The 25,421-nt window shown below is 48.9% G+C and overlaps 10 protein-coding genes across 10 annotated transcripts; 6 read left to right on the plus strand and 4 right to left on the minus strand.

Moving 5' to 3' along the window:
- Positions 1–15: 15 nt before the first annotated feature.
- Positions 16–1,572, minus strand: F9C07_2891 (putative tyrosine decarboxylase; the record flags this gene model as incomplete). The annotated part of the gene is made up of 1 exon (XM_041284724.1): positions 16–1,572. One exon carries the CDS (start codon positions 1,570–1,572, stop codon positions 16–18), a length of 1,557 nt encoding a protein of 518 aa, XP_041142769.1.
- A 289-nt stretch (positions 1,573–1,861) lies between these two features.
- On the plus strand, positions 1,862–15,792 carry F9C07_2277482 (putative leucine zipper transcription factor). Its single transcript, XM_071510246.1, has 20 exons — positions 1,862–2,050; positions 2,108–2,343; positions 2,416–2,660; positions 2,731–2,816; positions 2,878–3,042; positions 3,092–3,112; positions 3,167–3,305; positions 3,364–3,460; positions 3,518–4,014; positions 4,074–4,567; positions 4,640–6,711; positions 6,793–6,917; positions 6,978–7,127; positions 7,189–9,431; positions 9,495–9,724; positions 9,775–11,240; positions 11,287–13,190; positions 13,264–13,369; positions 13,652–14,385; positions 14,463–15,792. The coding sequence occupies exons 11-17, from the start codon at positions 6,621–6,623 to the stop codon at positions 12,544–12,546; spliced, it is 5,565 nt and encodes a 1,854-aa protein (XP_071363788.1). The 5' UTR covers positions 1,862–2,050; positions 2,108–2,343; positions 2,416–2,660; positions 2,731–2,816; positions 2,878–3,042; positions 3,092–3,112; positions 3,167–3,305; positions 3,364–3,460; positions 3,518–4,014; positions 4,074–4,567; positions 4,640–6,620; the 3' UTR covers positions 12,547–13,190; positions 13,264–13,369; positions 13,652–14,385; positions 14,463–15,792.
- Positions 2,008–3,829, plus strand: F9C07_2890 (proline iminopeptidase; the record flags this gene model as incomplete). The annotated part of the gene is made up of 9 exons (XM_041289686.1): positions 2,008–2,050; positions 2,108–2,343; positions 2,416–2,660; positions 2,731–2,816; positions 2,878–3,042; positions 3,092–3,112; positions 3,167–3,305; positions 3,364–3,460; positions 3,518–3,829. 9 exons carry the CDS (start codon positions 2,008–2,010, stop codon positions 3,827–3,829), a joined length of 1,344 nt encoding a protein of 447 aa, XP_041142770.1.
- Positions 4,006–6,166, minus strand: F9C07_2225766 (vacuolar fusion protein mon1; the record flags this gene model as incomplete). The annotated part of the gene is made up of 5 exons (XM_041289697.2): positions 4,006–4,014; positions 4,074–4,308; positions 4,386–4,567; positions 4,640–5,502; positions 5,563–6,166. 5 exons carry the CDS (start codon positions 6,164–6,166, stop codon positions 4,006–4,008), a joined length of 1,893 nt encoding a protein of 630 aa, XP_041142771.2.
- On the plus strand, positions 12,892–13,732 carry F9C07_2887 (uncharacterized protein; the record flags this gene model as incomplete). Its single annotated transcript, XM_071511028.1, has 4 exons — positions 12,892–12,945; positions 13,012–13,190; positions 13,264–13,369; positions 13,652–13,732. The coding sequence occupies 4 exons, from the start codon at positions 12,892–12,894 to the stop codon at positions 13,730–13,732; spliced, it is 420 nt and encodes a 139-aa protein (XP_071363789.1).
- On the plus strand, positions 14,118–15,070 carry F9C07_2886 (putative HIT finger domain protein; the record flags this gene model as incomplete). Its single annotated transcript, XM_041289689.1, has 2 exons — positions 14,118–14,385; positions 14,463–15,070. The coding sequence occupies 2 exons, from the start codon at positions 14,118–14,120 to the stop codon at positions 15,068–15,070; spliced, it is 876 nt and encodes a 291-aa protein (XP_041142774.1).
- A 13-nt stretch (positions 15,793–15,805) lies between the features above and the next one.
- On the minus strand, positions 15,806–17,866 carry F9C07_2225770 (MBOAT, membrane-bound O-acyltransferase family-domain-containing protein; the record flags this gene model as incomplete). Its single annotated transcript, XM_041289698.1, has 4 exons — positions 15,806–16,804; positions 16,852–17,430; positions 17,491–17,558; positions 17,608–17,866. 4 exons carry the CDS (start codon positions 17,864–17,866, stop codon positions 15,806–15,808), a joined length of 1,905 nt encoding a protein of 634 aa, XP_041142775.1.
- A 134-nt stretch (positions 17,867–18,000) lies between these two features.
- F9C07_1243004 (acylphosphatase) lies at positions 18,001–19,532 on the plus strand. The gene is made up of 5 exons (XM_071507832.1): positions 18,001–18,540; positions 18,642–18,672; positions 18,785–18,797; positions 18,855–18,924; positions 19,039–19,532. Exons 1-5 carry the CDS (start codon positions 18,526–18,528, stop codon positions 19,216–19,218), a joined length of 309 nt encoding a protein of 102 aa, XP_071363790.1. The 5' UTR covers positions 18,001–18,525; the 3' UTR covers positions 19,219–19,532.
- Positions 19,533–19,846: 314 nt separating this feature from the next.
- On the minus strand, positions 19,847–22,017 carry F9C07_2883 (choline dehydrogenase; the record flags this gene model as incomplete). Its single annotated transcript, XM_041289699.1, has 4 exons — positions 19,847–20,444; positions 20,509–21,314; positions 21,384–21,727; positions 21,840–22,017. The coding sequence occupies 4 exons, from the start codon at positions 22,015–22,017 to the stop codon at positions 19,847–19,849; spliced, it is 1,926 nt and encodes a 641-aa protein (XP_041142777.1).
- A 1,292-nt stretch (positions 22,018–23,309) lies between these two features.
- F9C07_2277486 (alternative oxidase-domain-containing protein) lies at positions 23,310–24,497 on the plus strand (the record flags this gene model as incomplete). Its single annotated transcript, XM_041289690.2, has 2 exons — positions 23,310–23,636; positions 23,696–24,497. The coding sequence occupies exons 1-2, from the start codon at positions 23,377–23,379 to the stop codon at positions 24,495–24,497; spliced, it is 1,062 nt and encodes a 353-aa protein (XP_041142778.1). The 5' UTR covers positions 23,310–23,376.
- Between the last annotated feature and the right edge of the window lie 924 nt (positions 24,498–25,421).

Genomic DNA, 25,421 nt, shown 5'->3' on the forward strand with positions numbered 1-25,421 from the left:
CATACGCACATAGGCTCAATTGGTTGTTCCTCCTTCAACAACACTTTTCAGCACATCTGTCACAATTTCAAATTCCTTGTCTCCTTGAACTCTCCAATTGGAGATGGCAATTCGACAAGCCGGTCGCCCTTGCCAGGAGGTCCCAGAAACGAACATCTTAGATGTCTCGTTTATCTTGGCTGCAAGGACCTTATTCAACTCATCCTGCTTTGCGCTAAGCAGGACAACCATGAAAGTTTGGTCCATTAATTCCTCCTTAGTAGTAGCCTCCGGTAAAACATTGTACTCCGAGTGATCAAACAACCATCCGGCAATCATCCTGGCCAATCGAATTTGCTTCTTGAGCATAGACTGATACCCAGTTCTGCCATAAGCGACAAGTGAAGTGTAGACAGGGAGCGCCCTGAAGCGCCTGGAATTCTCTATACCGATGTTCAATGGCGAGGGAATTGAGGGAGGTCCGTTGCTATTCCCTGTCAGATAGGCCGCATTTGCATTCTGGAACACATTGAAAGCTTCATTAGGATGGCGACAGAGGAAGAAGCCACAGTCATACGGTACGTTGAGAAATTTGTGCCCGTCGCCTGCAATACAATCGGCCAGCTCTATGCCTGCAACTCCCTTTTTGATGGTAGCAAATTCTGGGCTGTCATCTAGAACGCGATTGAAAATTCCGAAGGCACCGTCAACGTGTAGCCAGGCACTGTACTTATCGCACAATCTCCGTAGTTCTCGCATATCGTCGATGCTGGTCGTCGCGAAACGTCCAGTGTTGACTTCACCACAGGATAAAGCGACGATACTTGCCTTGTCTGGCCTTGCTAGTTCACGCTCTAAATTTTCCATATCAAAGAGGAGTGGATTACTTTCTTGACAAATGTTCTTAACATTTGCTCGACCGATTCCCAGAATTCCAGCTGCCTTCACTAGGGATGAATGCGGTAATGTTGACAGAACCTGAATTCCTGACAATCCGGATGCCTGTATGACTTCATACAAACCATGCTCTCCAACGCTTTCTTCGGGGACTCCTGCCTTGCGTGCAGCGACATTCAGTACGTATTCCCTCCCACAGGCTAAGCCGAGGATGTTACTCGCCGTTGCTCCAGTGGTGAAAATGCCGTTATGCCAGTCAGCTCGCTCCAGGTGCAAAAGATCGACAAGGAGACCCAGAGCGTTGGATTCAACATCCGTGGCGATAGAATGGTCAGGCAGATGCACCTGAACATTTTGATCGTACGCAGATACAATGTTATCCGCAAATAGGGCCGCAGGTGTTATCCCTCCGGTGACAAAGCCATAGTAGTTGGGACTTATACTGCTTCCATTGAAAGCTGGGACGATGTCGTTCAGGATATGTTGTTTCGCATCCTCAAACCCCACTCCCTCATTCGCAAGACATGATGGTAAGCTTGCTCTTGCCCGAGCCAGATGATTGGCACTAGGAAGGATACCGGATTTCCATGGTGTTTGAGTGATCTCCCATAATTGCTGTTGAAGACTAGCCTGCGTTTCTGCAGTGACCGTGACGTCTTTTAGTTCCATAGCAGTCATGACGCTCTTATCACTCATGACTGTTGCAAGGGAAGACAACTGCTCAAGAAAAAGATGGTGCTTGTAGAATATGTCGACATAGGCCTGCCAACTGTAACCGGGGGTATATTATCTTATGCCAAAAATTAAAAGTTATATTTCTGTGGAAGGATTTCTTCCTGACATATATTAATGCAGAGTCAAACCCCGTGAGTCACCGTGAGCAAACACCGTGCCGTACGGCCCCCAGTTGGTATAGTGGTTGAATGGATTCCGTCGGGTGGACTAGACGTTAAGGGACTAGCCAACTGGCTGGCGCGCACAGACGGGCCTGCCTAAGGTTGCATTCTAAAGTCTCCACATTTATCCACTACGTATCAACAATCAGCTCTTGTCTTTCCAGAGAACGTCAATAACAGGTTCTTTGCTACTCCGAACACAGCCATAAAGATTACAGTCAAGGCACGAACAGCAATGGCTGCCAAACTAGTAGACAAGAAGCTTCACAACGTCCCAGGTGCGTCTCTTGAGGGAGTGTGAGTGTAACATAGAGGCTGATACTGCGGGGAATTAGGGAAGCTCCGTGTAGCAGAACTGCTCTTTGACGTTCCAGTCAACTACAGCCGGCCAAATGATGGCACTTTGAGGCTTTTTGCCCGCAGTGTTCGGCGTTTGACGGCTTCATTTGATGCTCCAAAGGAGGACAAGCAACTGCCTTGGCTTGTATACCTACAGGGTGGACCTGGTTATGGATGTCGACCTCCTCAGGAGAATGGCTGGATTGGCACCGCCCTTGACAAGGGATACCAGGTGGGTAATAGTGATATCAAATCCAATTTTCTTTCCTCATCACGCAAATGTCCGTGTGCTCATAGGGTATAGGTTCTGTTTCTAGATCAACGTGGCACTGGCCTCAGCTCCACGATCAGTGCAGGTACCCTTGCCTTGAAAGGCAATGCAATCAAGCAGGCGGAGTACCTGAAGAACTTCCGAGCCGATAACATTGTCAGAGATTGTGAAGCCGTTCGCCGTTGCCTTACCGTGGACTATCCCGAAGATAAACGTAAATGGAGTATTATCGGCCAGAGTTTCGGTGGTTTCTGCGCTGTGACGTATCTTTCTATGTTGTGAGTTACACTGCTAAACTGTACTATGAGAAGATAAACCTTTATGCTAATGAGCCTTGACACGACAAAGCCCAGAGGGGTTAGCGGAAGCGTTTATTTGCGGCGGATTGCCTCCTCTTGTCAATGATCCTGACCCAGTCTATGCACGGACATACGGTATGCATCCTTAGTATCTGTGTTTTCTAGTATTTCCCTCGGTTAACCCAAAGAAATGAAGAAAAGCTGGAGGAGCGAAACAAGGCCTATTACTCCAAGTTCCCTGAAGATGTTGAGAGAGTCAAGAGAATCATGCAGTATCTCGAGGAGAACGATGTTTCTGTTCCGTCCGGGAGACTGACACCCGCGAGATTCCAGCAATTGGGTCTGATATTTGGCATGCACGGTAGGGAATATAATCTGTAATTCAATGGCTGTGATACTGACGTCTATAGGTGGCCTTGATAGTATCCACGGTAATATTTGATCACGCTATAGAGTAAGTGCAACTTTGGGCTAACACTCGTTAGAGCTTGTTCTGCGCGCCTGGAATGATCTCGAGATCTTTGGCTTCCTGACTCATCCTACGCGCACTTCAATCGATGCCGCAGGTGGCTTTGATGGTGCTGTTATTTATGCCATTCTTCACGAATCTATCTATTGCCAAGGGTGGGCATTCCTTAAGCCGGTTCCATTTGGATAACCTTATTTAACTGATAATCAACAGGCAAGCTTCAAACTGGTCTGCGGATAGACTTCGTTCGGCCAATGCGAACTTCAGCATTGATGCCAGCCGACCAGAGATCTGGTTTACGGGCGAAATGGTGAGATTTATCCGGAAGCTATGGATGATGCCACTTTAACTAACGGATACGTTGTAGATTTACAAGGACATGTTCGACTCGTACGACGAGCTCAACGAGATCAAGGAGGCGGCAGACATCCTCGCAACTACCAAGGACTGGCCTGCGCTCTATGACGAGGCCCAGCTGGCGAAGAATGAAGTTCCTGTCTACGCTGCTACGTACATAGATGACATGTACGTGCACTTCAGTCATGCCTCAAATACGGCTGCGAAGATCAAGGGTATCAAACAGTTCATTACGAATACCATGTATCATAATGCTCTCCGAGCTAAGTCGGATGAGGTTATGCAGCAGCTTTTTGCCTTGAGGGACGACTCTATTGATTAGTGGGTGGTATTCATTCACTGTTATGCCATACGGGCTATTCTGGAATATAGGTTTTGGGCTGTAATAATGGCGCGTCTATAGTTATAATCCAAAACCTTGGTTCAGTATATACAGGATAGTTTGTAATACCTTGAGATATAGACGTCATATATCTCAAATCTTAAGTAAGATGAATCTCAAAAGACCTATATGCAGGAGTCAGTCATATCAGACCAGAAATAATAACTAACGCGAGATAACGTACCGCACCGCCGATAATGAACAGCCTCTCCTCCTCTTGTTGAACCCACTGGACAATTTTGCTCGCACTGTGAGCTAAGGCATTCCTATTGGCGTTCGGACCAGCGACGCAGTAGAGTTGGAAAACCGGAGTTACCCATGCGAGTGAGGTTGAGGATTGTGAGACACAATGGTGGACTCGAACATGAGCGTGCTTGGAATGGATGCTAGCATGGAGGTTATTGTATGTCGACATTAGTCTGTGAAATCAACGTCAGCCAACTATAATTGGTACCATTAGGGACCCCCGTAAAAGATCTAATTGTGCTAAACAGACCTCCGACGTCGAGAGACAGACGAGAAATCAGGTTCATATGAGGACATGGTGAACTGCACGTTTCCTCGCGACTTGTACAAGAAATGATGCAAGACTGTCCCTGGCACAATATCGGTCGTCTTTGGTCGGCCCTTGTCAATGGCTTCTTTCATGATTTTGAGGCTGCCGTCCTTTTCCAGTTGCTGAGAGTAGTGACGGTTAGTCAACCACAACAAATTGTATTTCACATATGAAAAGTGATTATCTTCTCTTACCTCAATGAAGGAGTTCCGCATCTCTTGTAACTCGAAAAACCGTTCTTTATCTGTACTGATTAGGATGACCGCAACGGACTCTTCTTTCGTCGCCGTGTCATCCGCAACGTTGCCAGCATCTTCCCTTAGATCAACGAAACTGACATACATGTAGAGGTAGCCACTGCTATTGAAGCCGGGTAAACAGACAGGAATCCAACTCTCTCCACCCCCAGCCTTCACAGCCTCTGCTTCAAAGACCATGTTGAAAATCAGTTGTAGATCACCAGGATGGAGTGAATGTTTCCTTGGTCGTACAACGCTAACTAGCCGACCGCCTGCAACAACCAGACCATAGAGGAGGCTGTTAGTTCTAGTTTTAAGAAGGGCATTATTGATTGTCTGGCGGTGCGCCTTGCGGATTTTTAGGCACTCCAATGCCGAAAGGAGGGTAGACGGTGAACCTTTCGTGAAGCTGTCTGCCAATGTAGACAATAGAGTTTCTGAACCTTGTAGTGGTCTCTTGAGATCGGTAGAGGGTCGCACTGAGAAAAGATGTGTTAGAGAAGGGAGGGTTAAGGTCGATAAGATCTGCATATACAAAGCTTCTAGTTGAAGCTTAAGTTGAGTTTCACTTTCGAGAATCCGACTTATCGCCACTAAGTAGAGCGGTCCTTTAGCTACAATGACGAACTTCGTATCTCCAGCGGTAAAACTATTCAGACGATCTTGCGAATCTTCATAAAACGATATGATGGTCTGGATGACACCGATATACGTGGATATCAGACCACCATCGCCATGTCGCGTCCATATTGGCTTTCCAGCAGCAGATAGGATAAGATAATGTTTCCGCTTGGACTTCCAGTTCTCAAGGACTAGTTCTGATGTCGAGTCGTGGATTAGCAACTCAACAGTTTCGTGGCTTTACAGAAGCTACACACCCTCGTTCTCTCCTTCGTCTCCAACATCCCCAACAGGTTCAAACTCTTCTGTAAAATCATCATCTACATCGTCTGCTTGGAACTCCGGAAATTGGAGCAGACCTGTGCTATCATGTTGCATGGGTCCAGACTCTGTGGCGACAAAGTCACTGAAGACATTCTCTACCTCACCAAAGTCCGTCTGCGGTACAGAGCTTTTGACACTTGCAGAATCAGCAGTATCGCTGCCTCTTGGACTAGCCAGGTGACTAAGACTTGCCTTAGCCCTCAGTGTCCCGGGTAGACCGCGAGCAGGGTAACTCTCTTTCCCACCATCATGGGAAGCAATGTCTGTCAGGGATACTGCTGTAGTAGCTCTGGACTGCAAGGCACTTTGAGTTGATTGCCGAAGAGTCCGAGAAGATGATGCCCCTTCGTCCAACAAATTTAAAGTATTCGGACGCGGGGGTAAAGGTGGCGGTGGCCCTTCGGGACTGGTGCTGCGTTCTCTGACACTAGATGCTGCCATTGTGGGAGATGACTTTGAGGAGCAAGTAATGTCATCTTTGCTATCATCATTCCCACCAAGGGAGTCCTGTAGTTGGTTTTTAATCTCCGAGTCCATGTTGATTGACTTGGGCGCATTGGCTGGTATGTACTACTTCAACCGCCAACAGTACCCTCATGTATGTATGTTATACGCGACTTAACAAAGGCGTATAAGACATGCTTGTCAGGGGTGATGTCATAGAAACATCCATCGATAATCGGCGATAGATTACCTAGTACAGTAGCGACGTGGCCGGCACTTGGAGTGAGGAAACGTTATGTGGGTTCGGCGGCTTGATTAAATAGTGGACTAAGTGGAGAAAGGCTGATTGATCTCCCCGTTCGGAGCTTCCAAAAGGCGGACGGTTAAGGCACCAAAAACATGTCCGCCTGGCGCTTGTTGTGGCTTCCGTGTCTTTACGCAGCAACAACCGCTCCAACTCCGGTCGCATTCTATTTTAATGCGCGAAATATGAAGAGGTGCAATTTTCCGACGAATACTTTATGATTGAATACTTGACGTGTGCACCATGAGCCTTGATCCGAGCTCGTTTCCGAGATCGAACTCCCCCGCAAGCTCCGAGAGCTCTCTTGCGCGATCCCGCTTACGAGGCAAAGAAGGTCTGCGCTCACCCGGCATCCCACGGTTGAAAACTAGGTTTCGAGGAGAACCTGCAGTCTAATGTCTATAAAATTGTGTAGAGAACCTAAAGAAGGATAAAAATTACCGTCGTTATGCGTCGAGCGTTGAGCGAGCCCTCTCTTTGTTCGACACGGCGTTGCAGGAATGGGCGGACTATATCTCTTTTCTAAGTCGGCTTCTGAAGGTGGGTTAATATTCCCCGAAAGACAGCTACACCTAGGTCGCTAATGATTTTCTACGCCAGGCCCTTCAATCTCACCCGCCTGACCTACCGATCGTCCCTCACAAGATTCTCGTCTCGAAACGGCTCGCGCAATGCCTAAATCCTTCATTGCCGTCTGGTGTTCATCAGAAGGCACTTGAAGTATATACATATGTCTTTGGTTTGATCAAGGTTGGTGGTGTGACTTGGGTTATGTCGAGGAGCGTCTGTTAATGCTTCACTCTACTCTTAGCCAGAAGGACTATCGCACGATCTGCCATTGTATCTGCCCGGCGTCGCACCTACCTTAGCATTCGCTTCACTTACCGTCCGCCCTCTATTCTTAAACTTGGTAGAGACATATATCTGTGGCCTGGAGCCATGGGCTATCAGACCCGCCTTGAAGGCGATCATCCTAGCCCTTCTACCCGGAATTGAAGAAGAAACCAGCGATGACTTTGACCCAACTCTCCGGCTTATCAATAAATTTCGCGATATCTCTAGCCAGATGGACACACAGAGGCCAGGTGGAGATGTCAACACAAGCGGTCAATACTTCTGGCAATGCCTTTTTCTCGCGTCAATCACTAGTCCAAGTAGGCGTTCAGGAGTGCTGGCTTACCTGAATCGCTATCTCCCCAAGTTAGGTGTCACGGACCGAAGACCAAGCAAAAGCAGTAGCGACGGCTCCAACGATATGCCACATGACATGCAGATGGCAGCAGACTCAGTTGTCCTCCCGGAACCTGGTTTACTTATTCGTTGTTTTGCATCCGGGTTAACCGACGAGCAAGTCCTTGTCCAGCGAAACTTTCTCGATTTGCTTGTGACGCATCTGCCACTGAGCTCGCCTATTTTGCAGTCTCGGATCACGGTTGATGACCTCCAAAGGTTACTCATTGCAGCTGTGGGCGTTGTAGCTCGAAGAGATATGAGTTTGAATCGGAGATTATGGGCTTGGCTTCTAGGTCCCGACCCTGCAAGCGACCGAACATCATTCGAGGCTCGGAATTCGATATCGGAAAACGCAGATGCATCCACTGGCAGTGGTCAAGAACTTTCACAATCCGAATACTTCCGCCAATTTGGACTTGAACCACTGGTGGGAGGTCTTTTAGAGATAATCGGACAGAAAACCGTAGTCCCCTCAGAGAAGACAAGGCCCTTCCGGATATCGTTGTCATTGATGGACCGATGGGAAGTCGGTGGGCACATAGTCACTGCAGTCTTTCTCCCCATTATTCGAAACGTTCAAGCTTTTGAGAAGGTAGCCTCCAAACCGCACTTTGACGAAGTTTTCCGCAGTGCCAGCGCCTTTTTTGATGGTGTCGAGAGCGGGGTGATTTTCTCGGAACTGCTCAAGTTGATAGATTGGACACCAGAGAGCCTTGATCGCGACAATGGTCAGGTAATGGATAACCTTAGACTCGCTCAATTCATTCTGGAAAATTTCAATGTGCGAGAGGAGGACATGGTTCTGAACCATGTCCCGCTGCTGACCCTCTCGGTCCTTATCAAGATGAATGAGCTCTCTCCGAAAAATCATCCTAAAATTGCACATGATCAACTACGGCTTGTGTCGCAGGGACTCTTTAAAGTGATAAGCTCTCTGACGGGCCTGCTTACAGAAAGGGCTTTCTCCAAGAAGTTGGCGTCTGAAAAGATAACCAAAAACCATCCGACTGATGACCTCAATATGCCTGAAGTTCTAGAGAAGATCCATGGTTTCTATAAGCAAAGCACCAGCAGCCTTGATCCCCATCCATTACCGTTCGCTTCTAAACAACTTGCGGAGCTGATAATTAGCAAAGCCTACGAACTCGTGATATCAGCACTTGCGGGTGATAACGACATCGCATCTATACAGGAGAACGTAAACCTTCTTATTATACTGCTAAAGAAGCTTCCCAAGTCACGCATACCGCGCGACAGGCGGCTTTATCTTGCCATCTGTAACCGCGTTAGTGCGAATCATACTGAGCAATCTACTGCTACTTTCTCGGCTATCTCATCCATTGCAACCGGTGTCAAGAACTTATATTCTATCCAAAGTCCCGGCTTTTATATCAGCTATGAAGATATTTCTGATCTCATCCCGTCACTTGTTAAACAGATTTGGCAATACCTTTCACCTTTGAGCCCAAAATTCCATGTGGAGGCAGTCCGCTGCCTGTGGCACTTACATTCAGTCTCCTGGCTTGACCACCTTGTTGAGGCATCTATAACATCTCTGATGGTCAACTCATCCAACACGTCACGTCAACTCTTATCGGAGGAACAGGTTGGAAGGTACTTCGTATTGTGGAATCACAGCCATCATGGTGCCTATGAACTTCCTTCGAAGCACGCACAAGATTCGGCGCTGACCCAGGTTTCTTACCAATCTTCCCTGCTTGAACGTCCACTTTTTATTGTGTTAGACTCGCTCTCTCAGGCCCCTAACGAGGCCTCTGAGGTGGTCCAGCGTTGGCTCCAGGACCTGCCCTCAGTACACAAGTAAGCTCCCGAATTCTTCAAGTAGGCCCTTGCTTTTGGTATTTTTACTCAAGGATGAAATAGGGTCTTCCACATAGTTGTTTCACGGCTGGAGAGTCTTTTCACCCAAGCTGATCCCTCTGTGGCAAATCAAACAAGCCTTTCCATATCTTCCGATGATTACAAGGAATGTAGCTATCTATTGGAGACGATTCATAACATCATATCAGTCATCCCCCACAATGGGTGGGTTGCTTTACTGGCCCAGGCGTCAGCTCAAGGTGACAGACACCATGATGTCTCTGCTTCGGAAGGTAAGTTTCGTGACTTCAATTCAACATGCCAAAACTCACAATTCCTGTAGATAACACCGGGACCCAAACATTACACTCATCCATATTCCACGCCATCCTAAGAATAGTTAGTGGACCGAAGACTACGGCACAGACAAGCTTCGACGAAGTCAAGTTGCAACAAACGTCCCTGCTTGTGATGCGTCAACTCCTGCTAGGCCCAGGAGCTGAAGAGGTAGCTGAGTCTGGAATTGACTCTCTTCTTGTTGAACGACTCTCTTCTGCATTGGATGAAGGCGGTAGCGTTGCTGTTCAAGAGGCCCTCATTGACACTCTCCTTGCAGCCCTAAAAGTTCGGTTTGCTCAGGCGTACTTACCACAGCCCCCTCCTAGACCAAAACACCAGAGAGCCAGCTCACGTGAGCGCTTAACAAGTCCCTCTATTCTATCATTTACGAGCGACAAGGCTGAAAAAGCACCCCCAATCCCCACCATGCCACAACCTCCTCAGCAGCTCCTAGAATGTCTTCTCAAAGGTATCAGCTCTCCGAACTCGAGGGGCACCGTGGAAAAATGGACCATGTTGCTCTGTGAAGTGCTTCCGCTATACTCAGGATCTATATTCCAGATTATCCTGATGCTAGTGGATTGCTTCTGTAAGGAGATCCAAATCGCGTACGCCAATCTGCAACTTTCATTCAAGCACACAAAAGGTTGGCCCGAGGATAGGTCCGAACATGCCACTATAGCTCTACTCGCGGGTCTTGAAACCTGCATTGCAACCGCTCATGACCGTCTTCTTGTGGATGAAGCAAATGTCACGGCCGTTAAGAGCCCAGACCAACCCCAGGGGTTCTTTGGAAATATGGTATCAGGAGTGTTTGCATCCGACGCCAGCCATGGTCGTTCAACGGCTGCAAATAATAGACTTACTGTCTTGCTGTGCTTCCAAGATGCTGTGCGCCTGTGCTTTTCTATCTGGGCTTGGGGGGCCGTGGAGAGGAGTACCCTTCCTCAAGATGCAGAGTCTCTGGCGTCCTTCCAATATACATCTGTGCGTATGAGGAACCGCTCCCGTCGGATTCTCGAGCATCTATTCACAGCGGAGGCCCTTGAATGCCTTGAGACATTAGTAGAGATGTGGACGAAGACAGACAGTAATACCTCGTCTCTGATTTTCAGCCTGCTTCACACCCTGGACGGGTCTCGACCAAAAATTACAATCCCGGCGGTATTTAACGCCATCTATACCAGGACGAATCCTTCCGCTCTAGACCCCAGTCGTAAATCTACTTTATCGTCGACTCTTACAGAAAATGAGTTAGCAGGGTTTTTAGTCACTTATGCCAGGTCTCTTGATGACGATGTTCTCGACGAGATTTGGACAGACTGTACTACCTTTTTACGTGATGTTTTGAGCAACCCATTCCCACACAGACAGATACTTCCTCGCTTGGTTGAGTTCGCCGCTATTCTTGGTGCGAAGTTGGAGAACACCAGCTTCGGTGAGGATCGTCGAATGAGGAAGGAACTTGGGGTGCGTGATCTATCAGTTGATGTATTACTTGTGCTAACCTTCGTAGGATGTACTGCTACGTTTGCTCACGGCAATATTCACCAGCAAGCCTCTGGGACTGTCACAGGAGTCGGGCTTGTTAGGTCGAGGCTCTTTAGAGCATGATAATCTGCCAGCACCTCATATCGGACCTGATGACATGCTCAGCATCCTTGCTAGTTCCATGCCTGCCTTTACAATTACATTAGGTGACTCAGATCGTATTACTACGGCTGTATCAGGCATTTCTACCAATGTGATAGGACCCCTTTTGCGATCGCGGCTTTTCCCCAACAACATCAGCCACAGCTTTATGGCACTCTTGCAACATATCGCAAAGGTTCCGGCTGCTGCGAAGATATGGAAGAAAGACATTGCGGATGCCTTTAATGATCCTAGATTCTTCAGTTCTCACCTCGAACTTGTGAAGGGTGGATGGATGAACCTATTACGACAATGGGTGCTTGCTGATAAGGATCGATTATCTGAGCTGATGTCTCGGCTTCCACCCCCGAGCACTGCGGGCATTATGTTTGGTGTGGGCGCGTCTGCAGCCCGCCTAGATGCCGATAGGAAGGCACAATTGAACCTCCGTAGGATTACCCTACTGATCTTGTCCGCGAACAATGACTACTTCATTGGAGAACTACCTGGACTCCTCCAGAAGCTAGAAGATCTCCTAGGGGCTACTAGTTCATCATCGCCGTCATCCACGACTAGAGCAGAAATCTTCATGGTTCTTCGAGCTCTTGCACTAAAGAGTTCCACAACCGCGCTGGCTCCGTTCTGGCCGTTGATCAATACGGAGCTTCAAGAAGCGATTGCTGCCGTTCCGCTTGGATTACAGCAAGAGGTATACAATCCATATGCATTGTTGCAGGCGTGTAAGCTTCTGGACACGCTACTCGTCCTTGCCCCGGATGACTTCCAGCTACTTGAATGGCTTTATGTTACGGATACGATAGATGCCGTCTATCCACCAGAACGCTGGGAGCCTATGGCCCTTGCGGATGAAATCTCACAGAGTTTTGGGACGCGCTCCGCGGCCGCAGACGGCCCCAGGGAGTCGAACGAGCTCGGTTATAGTGTGAAACAGCCGGGTCTAACAGCGGACTGGATCCGTGAGACGGCAAAAGATGAACTGATTGATCGGGTTCTTCGGCCTTGGTTTGAACAACTCAGCATCCATGCTTTCGAAAGCACATACAGCATGAGCAGTCCGGGCTTGACAACATCTTACGATGATCTGTTGGCGGACCTATTCAACGAGAGTACCATGGCAAATTAAGTCCTCCGTTTAGCTCTCTGGGCGACCATGGCGAACTCTTATATGTAATATATCCAGATACTGGGTACAGTTTCTTTCGTGTTCAAGATTTAAATAGTGTTGCAGCCTGTTGTGCAGCTTTGACCCCTTGCGGTTTTCGTCAGGCGTTTGGGAATTGCCTATTGGATCATATCCCAGGGATCTTTACGATCGATGAATGAATAGACATATATTCATAGTATTTTCTTTTGAAAGTCGCGGAGTAATACTGTAGACAAGGATGGTAGTGAAGCGGATACCTTAGGCAGGGATACATGCTTAACTTCGGGCCCGTGATGGTTAGCGACCGTCTCCACCCGAGCTTAAATGGCAAACACCAACGTCACTTCAAGCTTTACCGAACCTCCATCACTTGAACTTGTAAGATCAGCTAGTCCTCGCTGTAATTTTCTTTTCCGGAATGTTCCTTGCTAATCTAAATATCAGACTTCTGGGGCATTTATGATCATGAGTGCTTACAGAATGGCTTTTCCTGGGTTGCGCTCCGTCGCAACAAGGCGCGCGGTCATCCCCGTGCGAAGGAGCTTCTCTACCTCGCCATCCGTGAGAGATGCTGCCGGCTCCACGTTGCCCGCTAAAAAACCTGTTGGGGCTTTTCGCGGAGGGTAAGCTTTACTGATCAAACTTCTTAGAAGGCAGGGTACCCTCTTGATGTAACTAACCCGCTCGTAATGCTAGAATATTTGGCTTCCTTACTGGTACTATTGTTGCCGGTGCTTCCGTCTACTATTATATCCTTGGGGAGTACAGAGTGACCAACGAGATGTTGACAGAGGACATATACGTATGTTACGGGACTTTCTTTTGTTTTATACTTCTCTCTTTTCCTCTAGCTCGCTGTTATCATAGTCTTCTCTTGCCTTGGCTTTCCCTTTTTCATTTTCTTCTTTCTGTTTCATCACTTGGTTCCGACCTTTCTTCCATCTGTTATTTTGATGCTCAACACATATTTGTCCTTTCCCCCACAAGTAGCACCTGGTTATAGATATAGCATAGCTCTGTCTTAGCCCTTTTCTTCACATTTTGGGTTGTTCGCTCGAGTAATCATACTAACCAGTCTAAACAGGCGCTTCAATCAGCAACACAGAAGCTTCAGACATACATCGGTGAATTGGAGACGAAAGTGGACCAACTTAGGAAGAAATAGTCCTCACAGAGAAACGCCACAACCAGTTCCAAGCTATTTTTATTAGGAGTTTGTTTTCCGCATGGGTTGCTAAACATATTCAATATTCGAATGCAGTTTAAGTCCGGCATTGAGTGAGCTTTCATAGGAGAACGCGATTTGTTCATGCATCGAGTGCTACATCAAAAACAGTGTTATTTAAGATATTAACTGGACATTTGATATATTGCCTTGAAATTGATTGTAGTAAATGTACCGTCAGGTCAACTGCGTCATTCCTTTGAAGTGCAAACATAACAAACACCGAATGTTCCATGGAACATTTTCGGGAAACGCCAAAAGAAACGCCTTTGCGATAACATTGTCTTAAACATATACAACCATTTTTCCCCCTTCCGTACCAGCAATGTATCACGTCGAACTTCTTCCGAGTACGACAACTCACCTCACTCCGGGGTGGACCTACGTCCCTGACAGGGGCTTCGACCCATCCAAAGCAGCGATCACGCCCTCCATCGGCAGGAAACGAGGCATTCGCGACCCCGGCAGCCGTGGAGATGTATCATCAAGACAGGCCAATGCGATCATCCGACATTTAGCAGAACTCGACCGGGAGAACCACAAGGATGTCCATATTCCGATCCCGGTGAAACAAAAGGATGCAGCTGGAAGAGGTATCTCGATCTTCCCCGACTTGTGTTGACGGGTTTTGCGACAGGATAGGGCTAACAACCGTTCTGCCACTCACCAGGAACAAGAGGCAAAGTTACCTCGAACGTGCGCCGTATTCTTCAGTCGCAGAAGACCTTCAGAAACTATCTCGATGACGAAGAAGCCGCGTTAGCGCAAGCAGCCCAGTCTACAACGCAGCGTCCCCCAGCCAACAAAGTAACAAAACCATCATCGCTACGAAGAAGCTCAACACCCGCCACAACGCCCAGACCTGAATCCTCACGTCAGAAGAAACAGTCCTCCACTATACCAGCGCCTCAGAGGGCATCAGCGACACCCGCACAGCCACCGAGCACCACTGCCACAGAAGACACGGAGAAGGAACCAAAGAAGGAACCGGAGGATAAGCAGGCACTTATCAAAACCGAGCACGATAATGATCCCCTCCTGAGATCGTATATTCCCTCTGCACCGTCGGAGCGTATCATGCAAGCACTTCTTGCGGAGCCGCCACTGACGTATAATGCTTCTCGCGTCGGTCCGCCAGTCACCATGAAATCGCAGAGGTATTTCTGCTGTGTGTGCGGTTACTGGGGCAAGATCCGGTGCAAAAACTGCCCTTCGCGGACCTGCGGCTTGGATTGTTACAAACTTCATGAGGACTCAAGATGTGGGGCGTTCTATTAGGCCATTCAAAAGTGGATTGAATAGTTTGGATCTTAAAATCACCTACCGGATGATCAGTCTTCTCGTCCAGATCGTCAGAAACACCAGACCGCTCGAGGGGGAAAGATTACACTCGCCTGGAGCGGGATCCGCTGCTCGCAGCCCAAGGCAGACACCAAAGCATACTCCCTTCCACAACCTCGCGAGGGAGGCTGCGCTTTGTGTTGATGAGAAACATCGTAAAATACACAGGCGCTATTATCTTATTTGTCGCAATATTGGTCATGTGCCTATTTTGCGGCTCCCGATGGATTCCACTCCTACTTGATGGAACACACAAGAACTCTTCCTATAGGTTCGGCGCCTATTCAACGCTACTTGGCGATACAGATTGGGTACCTTGCTCGCCAGAGAAAGAGGCTCCAATGCATAGACTGAACTATATAGCGCGGGTTCAAATCTATCGGCTGTCCCATGCAAGCTTACGTCCCTAATAATGGTTACTGTTGGTCAACTTAACCACTCAGAAGCTCCGGAACCAACCAAGCAGATAGGGACCACTTATGTCAAGCCTATAAAGCCCCCCGGGATTGTAAACAATCGTCTAGGTTGCATTTTCAGACCCGGGTGTCTTATACGAATATCAACCTTCCCAATATCTAGCGAACAGCGTGAGAGTACAGCGCTAATATCACTACCTTCTTGAACGATATATAGCTTTCGATTTCTATCATACAAAATGTACATATATGTAAATCAACACTTCAAATTGATACCAGCTCGTAACTCCTCCTGCCGGATTTCAAACATAACCTGGACGCCCACAAATAGCGCCGCACAGGCCGTAGCCAGGTAAACCAGACCAGAATAAGACCCCAGCATCTCGCTTAGCAAGCCCTGAATACCGTCCAAGCCCAAAGCAAACCCGACCAAGTTAGCAATCATCATCATGAGAATATTCCCTACAGCACCAATACCACAAAGGACGCGGTATGTATTCGGACGGGAACGCCATTTGTGCGCGGGGAAAAGCAAAGTAGCGATGATCTCGGGGAGGACGAAAAGGGTAATGAGCCATCCCCACATGAGGAGACGGAGGTTGAGGTCGTGCCAGAGAGCAACAAAAGTGAAGACGATGAGGAAGTTGAAGATCTGGCGGGCTTTGGCAAAGAGTACCGATGATGATTTGTTATCGTCGCCGCGTGCTCGGCCTCTTCCTCCGCCTAGGGGCACGTAGACGTAGCGCACAATCCAGCGATTGAAGGAGCGGTGCCAGGCGCGCCAGAAGGCGAATGCGGAGTAGTTGTTTGAGACGCAGCGGACCATGTTCTCTGGTGGGTCGACGCCGTCCACTAGGGCCCAGAGTCGGAAGAATCGCCATGGAATCAGGAGCTTCAGCCAGATAATGTGCAGGTTGAAGAAGCCTAGCATGCTGAGCTGGCCAGGGCTATACAATGACCAGTCTGGGTGTGCTTGGGAGATGGCCACTGCGTAGATGAAATGGAGAATGAATTCCATGGCCAGCACAGTCAAAAGGAATCGGACGGCGTAGCGGGTAACGCGGGATCTGGTAAGAGATAGAGGTGGGAATCGCTGCTGTGAAATATAATCGTTGAATGTTAAAATGGGCCCGGCTAGATATAATGGCGAATACAGGACATAGGCGAGGTAATTGCGGCCATTGAATGCGGACGGTTCCGCCGGGATGTTCACACGGTCACGCTCCGATAGTGCCGTAGGATCAGCTTGTTTCTTCTTATAACCGTTAGATAAGAACTTGTTTTATGGAGGGAGCGACTTACTTCAATGGGGCTAGAGGCCGGATAATCGAGGCTCCAATAGTAATCCATATTGAAGCTGATCTGCCGCAATATCGTGACTTTGAAAAGCACCTCCCACCGAGGCATTATACCTCCAAAGCTGTCGAGATATCGACCCCAGAGGATTAAAGGAGATTCCTGCCCGGCGTTACCTTCTGAAGACAGCATGGTGGCTATGCGCTCGAAGGGGTATCCTGTGCAGAGTTCGTTCGCAAACAGTATCGCGATGTTGAATGTCCAGGTAATAGTAGGCACATATTGTCGTGGAAGCGATTTCGCAATCTTATAGTTTACATATAATATACCGAGCACCTTTATAGCCGATACACCATGGAGAGCAACGATAAAGATCAGGGCGAAATAAAAGTCAAACCGGACCCGACGGGCGAGGCGTGCGTCTCCCTGAGCGGTAGTGGCATTGGCCTTTGTTTGAGTAGAGCCTGCATCGACCGGTTGTGCGAAGTGTTCGTAGACGCGACGGAGCAGCGGATGGGCAACCAAAAGCGCGAGGAGGTAAGGAATGTTGTCACGGAAGCTGGAATACTGCGCATCTGAATTGTCCTACCCAGGAGATGAAGAATTAGCAACAGCATGCAGCATAACATCGACCAAAGTACTTACCACTTTGCGCCCAGCTATCCATCCAGGGGACAGTAAATGAGAGTATGTTGGATAGGTCGGATGACTCTCTAGAGTATAGTCAGCATTGACCTCCGCTATTGGCGCAGAATGCCCTACCCTGTGACACTTCGATAACCGTTTTGAACATCAACGGTACTGCGATGAGGAAGATAACATAGTATACCCAGAACTCGGGCGTGCGCCACTTAGAAGGAGCAGCATTGCTGGCAATTGCATTTGCGCGGGCATCTTTTGCGGGAGCAGATCGCGTGTCAGTAGCGACAGCCTTCAGCGGAGTATTTGAAGAGACAATGAAACGAGTGTCTAGCGTATCCAGAGAATATAGCCGTCGGAACCAAGAGAGAATTGAAGTCATTTTTAACTAAGCATTGCGTGGCCAGAGCCCCTCAGAGATGTGTCGAGGGGGACTGATTGCGGAGAAACAACAATATTTTGGGAACAAACCGAGGATCTATTATTGGTTCAGGGGTGGACCGTTGATTGGCGATAAGCGGAATCACGGGGTTCACCTCCGTTTGATCTGGCGGAATCAGGTGACTCACTGGAACTTCTCTTAAAGTATTTAATTTGACCATAAGTATTATTCCAAGGATGGTAGAATAGAATGGAACGAAAGAGGGCATTCAGTTGCTTGTTCACAAAGAGTGAAGACAGTGAGAAAACAAACATCGCTTTGGAAGTATATATAATGACGTCAATACTCCAAGACTAGACATAGAAACGGCGATATGTCAAGGTATCTTTGTAGTTATCAAATACTGAAGATCATTGTGCTAGACTCAACTCTACCCCAGTCGACTCTTTGTATTTGAACCCAATCCGGTCAAGTGTTAGTACACCGTACTGTATTTGACAAACAAACAGCCTGTCACAGCTCTTCGCGATGGCAGATGACTAATGGGGTCTACAACCACTTCCACTGCTTGAACATCAAACATCTATACTGTCATGACAAAGACATAGACCGATATTTACAGAAATACTCGCTCCGGAAAGAAACACAGCTATCTCAACATGTCTACCCAGCGGGTACAGTCCCCTCCCCTCATCGCCAGCACAAGATAACACACCCCGCATCCATCCGTTACGTCATTACTTTGGGATAGAAATGAGGCTAATATGTTACGCAGATTGCATTTAAAGTCAGTGGTACCGTTCAAGGTAGGTAATGGTGAAATCCATATGTCTAAGCTTGTATCAATTTCTCAAAAGAGCGTCATGCGGCATTGAAGACGGAAACCAGTGCAACTAACTAGAGCAAACAATCATCTAGGTGTCGGCTTCCGGTAGGGCTCAGCCACTCTAGCAAACAAAGCCATATATTGACAGTTGCGATGTTGCAGTGACTTCACCCAGAGGCGTGCATCTGAATTTGGCTTAAAAGGCTTTGTGAGAAATACTACCTGTGGACGGGTTCGTGTTTCTCTTTCTCTTTCTCTTTCTTCCCCTCCCTGGTCAACGATCCTGGGCCATGGTCAATACCATGTCTAGTTTACACACCCCTTCCATAACTGACTAAATCATCAGGTCGAAGGTGAAGCCCAAGGAACTCCAGAGTCCATCCAAAAACTGCTCAAGGAGATCAACAACGGCCCACGACTCGCGCATGTGGTTAAAGTGGAGAAGAAAGATCTTGCCGTTCAGGATAGTGAGACTCATTTCGGTGTTAGGCGGACCTCCGAGTCGGCCTTTGATGACACGAACTGATTTTCATTTCTCACTACTTCATTGATTAAAACGAGATGTGGCCTGTGTTGATTGGGGCTTCTTGAGCGCGCGATTGTATGTACGTGTATACGAATGAATGAGGTGTATATATACTAGGCTGCCTGACTATATTTGATTGTATACTTCTGGATACAGCTATGGATGCCAACGTAATCGAAGGAAATAGGTAAGTATTCCCATGTTAGACGTGTTTCTCGGAGCGTTAAGGACGACCTCCGATAGATTATTGCTCAAGGAAGTCATGACTTGCCTCCGAACTATAATCTGCTCGAATTCCCTCGGAGCTCGGAAGTCTTAGTGAGATGTCTAGTCAACCTTAATTCGAGGCTTGGCTAATATTGTGAGACGGGCTACCATGGACAGAAAAGCCGGCATCACCCCAAGTTTCGTGATCAGGAGAGAGCCACGAGTAAATGATATATATGATACCTAATATTATAGCCTGCCACTATCATTCCGGACGAAAGTCATAGCTAAGGCACCAAGGTTCAAGCTCAAACTCAAATTATTATAGATAAAAAAGGAAACGAGACAATGTACACAAGTGCAACAGTATTTACACGTATGTGCCACAACTAAGATCCGTTGTCTCCGCCCCCCGTGATCACTATGCCTTCAGCTCCTGAATAAAAATGTCGGCCGCCTTCTCGCCAATCATATACGCAGTATTAGCCGTATTAGCACCGACGTTGCCCGGCGGCACACTCAGATCGGCAATCTTGAGCTTCTCGACACCATACACGCTCAGGCTCGAGTCGACAACGCCGCCCTCGCTCTTGGGTGCCATTTTGCACGTTCCCAGCGAGTGCCACGTCGTGCCCACATGAGCCCGCAGCCACTGCTCCAGCACCGCGTCGTCCTCAGCCGTGTACACAATGTCGGGCACATCGTCGGGGAGAGGGCCGTCAAGGGGCTCCGAGGGGGTGGCGGCGTCCGAGTCCGCGGCGAAAGCCGGGTGTAGCGGGGCAAACTCGCCGCGGTAGATGTCCATGCGGCGGATGATCTCGCGCTGCTTCTTGTAGGACCACACGGACTTTTTGATGTCGATGTCATCCTCGTCGGCGAAAAAGCCCGTGGCAAAGTCGAGGGACGCATCAAGGTCCTTGGAGGTGATGTGGAGGTGGCCACGGGAGTAGGGGTACGGGGTGAAGGTGGAGCAGGAGAAGTACTGGACTTCAGGCTGGCCGGTGGAGTCCCCGGGGAAGCTAGAGAGGAAATGTTCTCAGTATGTTCTGACACGATGACAGGAAGACGTTTGAGACGGCTTACCCATTGAGCGACGTGATCATAGAAAGCGGCTTCGTTGGGTTAGTCTTGTAGTCGCGGTTCCAGGCGCTCTCAAACGCGGACCCAAGAGCCTTGGCCTCCTCGTCGCTGGGCCGGAGCTTCGAGTAGACATCGGCGGCGGTCCAGCCTATGATGGGGTCGTTCTTCTGAATAAGCTCGTCGACGTTAGTGCGACCTGAGTAGATAGCGTCAAAGGTCTCGTTGGGCAGGAGACTCGAGTAGTAGGCGTAGGTCATCAGCTGATGGTCCTGATATTCGGCTCCAACACCGGGAACCTCGGCGACAACATCGACGCCCGCCTTGCCCAGGATCTCAGGGTCGCCCACGCCAGAGCGCTCCAGCACAAGGGGGGTGCCCAAGGCGCCGGAGGAGAGGACGACGAGCTTCTTGGCACTGACCCTCTGCACAGGCCTCTCGACACCATCGTTGAACTTAGGGTTGGGCCTGAATTCGACACCCGAGGCCTTGTTGCCGTTAAAGAGCACACGGATGACCTGGTGCTGGGTGAGGACGTGGAGGTTGGGGTGGAAGCCGTCACCGAGGCGCGGGTGCAGGTAGTTGGAGGCGGCGTCCTGGCGCTTGCCTCCGTTCACGTAGCGGATGTTACGCTGCGTGGCGTTGATGGTTTCCAGGTCTTGGATGTCGCGGGCCTCCGGGTAGCCGAGCTTAGCGGCCGCCTTGATGAAGCCCTCCTCGGACGCCTTTGCCGTATAGTTGCCTGGGGTCACGAGCATGGGCCCAGAGTAACCGTGTGTTTCGGGCGTGCCCTCACCTTTATAAGTCTCGAGCTACCGAGCGAGTTAGCCAGTGCTCAATTGCTCACAACGAACTTGGACAGTGGACAGGGCATCACATACCCTTTGAAGATACGGAACCAAATCCTTGGAAAACCACCCCTCGACTCCCCACTGGTCGTAGTCAACGGCTTGAGCACGGCTGTAGGTGAGCAGGTTGATGGACGAGCCGCCGCCGAGGACACCGCCGGATGGCACGACAAGCGAGCGATTGCCCACGGCCTTCTCGGGGATGCCCTCATAGAAAAGCGTGTCGGTGTTTCCGGGTAAGATGTTGTTGAGCAGGAGTATAGGGTAGGTGACGTTTTGAAGGCCCCGGTTATCTCGGCCACCCTCGACAACGAGGATAGACAGGGTCGGATAAGCATCGCTCAGTCGAGATGCCACGACACAGCCCGCGGTGCCGCCTGTGTGGAAAATCAATTGGTTAGTTCTCGGGGTTCATGGCATATCGACAGGCCGAAGCTCAATACAGCAGTCCGTATTTTCGCTGCGCGTTGGAGGACTAAATCCACGAACCTCCAGCGATAATAACATCGACCTCATCAAGCCCCTCAGGGAGCTCCTTGTAGAGTCCGCCCATGACTGGTGAGAATGGTGTTTCAGCGCAGACGAGCGACGAGACGAAAGTCCAGTAGATAAGAGCACGAAGCCAGAAATGTGTAGTCCGCTGACTGCCCCTCAGTGAGGAGAACATAGTAGCTTCGCAGCGTTCTAACACATCGAGGACGTCGATAGAGCTAGAGATAGCGCCGCGATCCCATCTATCTCTTTTGCCTGAATTGAATACGGGATGAGGCAATTAGGCCTCCCATCCTAAATCAAAGAAACCAACCATCTGGCCAATCAATGTATTATAGTCAGAGCAAGCACAATCAACTTGCATTTCTTACTTCGGCCATTGGTGACTTAAACAAAGTCAAGTCCTGTGCCACACCACCGTTAACCCCAGAAGGAGATCCCAATGGATGGAGTACGGCTTACGGACTGACACTCTCGAGTACTAGTAGTTAGTTAAAATGTCTCTCGCCCCCCTCACACCCATCGCACATTAACAAAGTGGAGGGGCCATCCATTATCACATTACTGTTGCCCAAAGGCCACCAAATGCACTGTGGAGGTGTATACTTGAGTCCCGTTACCTAGGAATCGACTCAATCAAGATATTTCTACTTCTCGGCCGGGAAAAGTGAAACTCATGATGTTACTAAAGTAGTACGAAGGGTATCCATATTAGAAGTTCGGGGTCTGCTGTACGTAAGGAGTTCGTGGCTGAAGAAAATTTGCAAGGGATCTGACGTATGGAGAGCCCGATAGTCCGTAACTATACGAGTGAATCAATCAAAGACAATCGGTTCCGAGTCGATTCGGAGGTCAAGCTTCGGCATCGCGTTGAGTCAGACGCCGTTCCGGTTTCCACCGAAGTCATCTGCCCGCCCCTTCGTATATTTAAAATTACACAAGCCGTATCAATCTGTAATATACGGTATCTCGCCGCTGAATGACCTGATTCTTTCTCGGGCATAGGGATAATGGGGAGACTTTTAAATTCGCTTTTACTTCAGTCGCATAAAGAATACAGCGGGGTTCCTTTATTAAACATCTTAATTGAGATTCCTAGGTGTCGAGAGGATGTTCGCGATGGTTGCTTCCATGTAACTTCGGTGTAACTTCCAGAGCCTTGAAAGCTTGGTCCCTAAGGGACCCGCCAAGAAAACCAGTTCCAGAATCTTGGATGTCCTTTGAAAGGCATGTTAGAATCCCGCAAACGGATCTTAGTTGGTCGTCCCGGTGTAGCTCAGGGTCGTTCTAATTGTCAGCCTGTTCTGGCGAGAAGATTTTGCGCCCTATGACAGTATATTGTTCTCATTTGGTTCCGGCCTTATTCCGATTTCTGCCATAAGCTTCTTATCCAGGACTATATATAGATAGACTGTAGAGGCGTAGCTTCCCAATGTCCAGTAAACAGCAAGCCTTTTGTGATCAAAGCACGACTCTTTCTACTACTACTTCACCCCAAGACCATTAATCAGTTTATCTAATAACGTATACTCGGATGAATTCGATAACAACCACCGTGCCCCTTAGGGCAGCCTCCCTTCCGAAGTCCTACCTGCACCTCACACTCCGAGGATGCACAGGTTCTGTTGCCACAGCTGGACTACGATGCAGCAGTCCATTGCTAGCCAGCAGAATCAACCATCAGAACACCAAGCGTTTCATCTCATCGACGCCGCAGACACAAACGAAGGAATTCTTCCCTCCACCAAATGCGCCTCACATCAAGGAGGTAGAGACGGCTTGGGCCCACCCTGTGTAAGCATTCCTCGCCTAAGCATTCTGGTTAGTATAATAGTGGGTGCTAACAATACTAGTTATACCGAAGAACAGATGCGCCGGGTCACAGTTGCTCACCGGGAAACGAAGGACTGGGCAGACTGGGTAGCTCTCGGCACCGTTCGATTGCTTCGATGGGGCATGGACTTTGTAACCGGGTACCGACATCCTCCTCCGGGCAAAGAACATGAGGCCAAGTTCCAGATGACCGAGCAGAAATGGCTCACTCGATTCGTCTTCCTGGAGAGTGTTGCTGGTGTGCCAGGAATGGTTGGAGGCATGTTGAGACATCTAAGGAGCCTGAGACGGATGAAGAGGGACAATGGATGGATCGAAACTTTGCTCGAGGAGGCATACAATGAACGCATGCATCTGCTCACTTTCTTGAAACTCGCCGAGCCAGGGTGGTTTATGCGACTCATGGTCCTTGGCGCACAAGGCGTCTTCTTCAACGGCTTCTTCCTCTCCTACCTCATGTCGCCCCGCATCTGCCACCGATTCGTTGGCTACCTTGAAGAAGAGGCAGTGCTCACCTACACTCGAGCAATTCAAGATATCGAACACGGCAAACTTCCCAAGTGGACCAAGCTGGAAGCCCCGGAGATTGCCGTTCAATACTGGAAGATGCCTGAGGGCCAGCGGACTATGAAGGACCTGTTGATGTATGTCCGCGCGGATGAGGCCAAGCACCGTGAAGTGAACCACACGCTCGGAAACTTGAATCAAGCCGCAGACCCCAACCCGTACTCGGTCAAGTACAAGGACCCAAGCAAAGCCCATCCTGGTAAGGGCATTGCGAATCTGAAAGCAACGGGGTGGGAGAGAGAAGAGGTGATTTGAGTGTTGTCATCCACATTATGGACTGTGTGAAAAATACCTGTGTCTTTTTCTTTTTCTTTTTCTTTTCCTTTTGACCTGTATAGCACCTAGCAGGACTGGCCGTGCTGAAGCAAGTTTGTTTTATTATGGGATTTCATTGTGCACGGCGCATGTCTTTCAGGCGCAATGATTGTTGCAAAGCACATACCTATTGATTGGCATATGAACAGGTTGTAACCAAAATATAGATAGAACTCCTCTTCTTGAATATGTTTGCCTAGACGGTCATATCATTACCTTGTTGAAGCCATTTAATTTCATCTTGAAACACCGAAGCGTCGAAGAAGATGAGAAAGGTGATCCGCGCTCATGAAAAGGTTGGTCGAAATCCGGGGCGTTCAGGTACGGGACCCGCTCTAAGCCCCAACGGGTCTAGCGCCAAGAGATAAACAAAAAAAGATGGTAAAGAGCATCGATAACATGAGAACCTCGGGAGGTATTTCGAGACCCATGGATCGCTTGGACGAGTAGGTTCGAAGGGCTGCAGAACAATTCGACAGGAACATGCACAAGGGTCAGGGGCTTCTCTGGATAAACGGAAGTACCGGCGTGACGCGAGATTGATCTATTAATACCATCACTACCGAGGAGGTAATTAATTCCAGGAAGACGTGTTAACGACGCTATCGACCCGCTTCCCCTTTTAGTGGGAAAAAGTGCCCCCCTTTCGAACTTCCAAAGAATTGTTCTGTCTGCCGATCGATCACCGTTACAAATTCAACCGAGGACGAGTCCCTATTTTTAATAAACGCCTTACTGTTGTCGACCTGCCGACCACCTGTCCTTTCCTGCTTGGGATTGAGATACATCACATTATCTACAATCAGATCTGTGTCCCTCCTTACCTTACTCCCAGATCTATAAATTCTTCGCCAGTGCTGCATA

Source organism: Aspergillus flavus, chromosome 2 (assembly GCF_009017415.1).
Source record: "Aspergillus flavus chromosome 2, complete sequence".
Classification (NCBI taxonomy): Eukaryota; Fungi; Ascomycota; class Eurotiomycetes; order Eurotiales; family Aspergillaceae; genus Aspergillus; species Aspergillus flavus.

Coding starts and splice junctions, on each gene's coding strand:
- F9C07_2277482 (XM_071510246.1), top strand. CDS start 6,621: ATGAGCCTTGATCCGAGCTCGTTTCCGAGATCGAACTCCCCCGCAAGC. Junction 7,128..7,188: donor ATGTCTTTGGTTTGATCAAG/GTTGGTGGTGTG, acceptor CTCTACTCTTAG/CCAGAAGGACTATCGCACGA. Junction 11,241..11,286: donor GAATGAGGAAGGAACTTGGG/GTGCGTGATCTA, acceptor TAACCTTCGTAG/GATGTACTGCTACGTTTGCT.
- F9C07_1243004 (XM_071507832.1), top strand. Junction 18,925..19,038: donor GAAATACTACCTGTGGACGG/GTTCGTGTTTCT, acceptor CTAAATCATCAG/GTCGAAGGTGAAGCCCAAGG.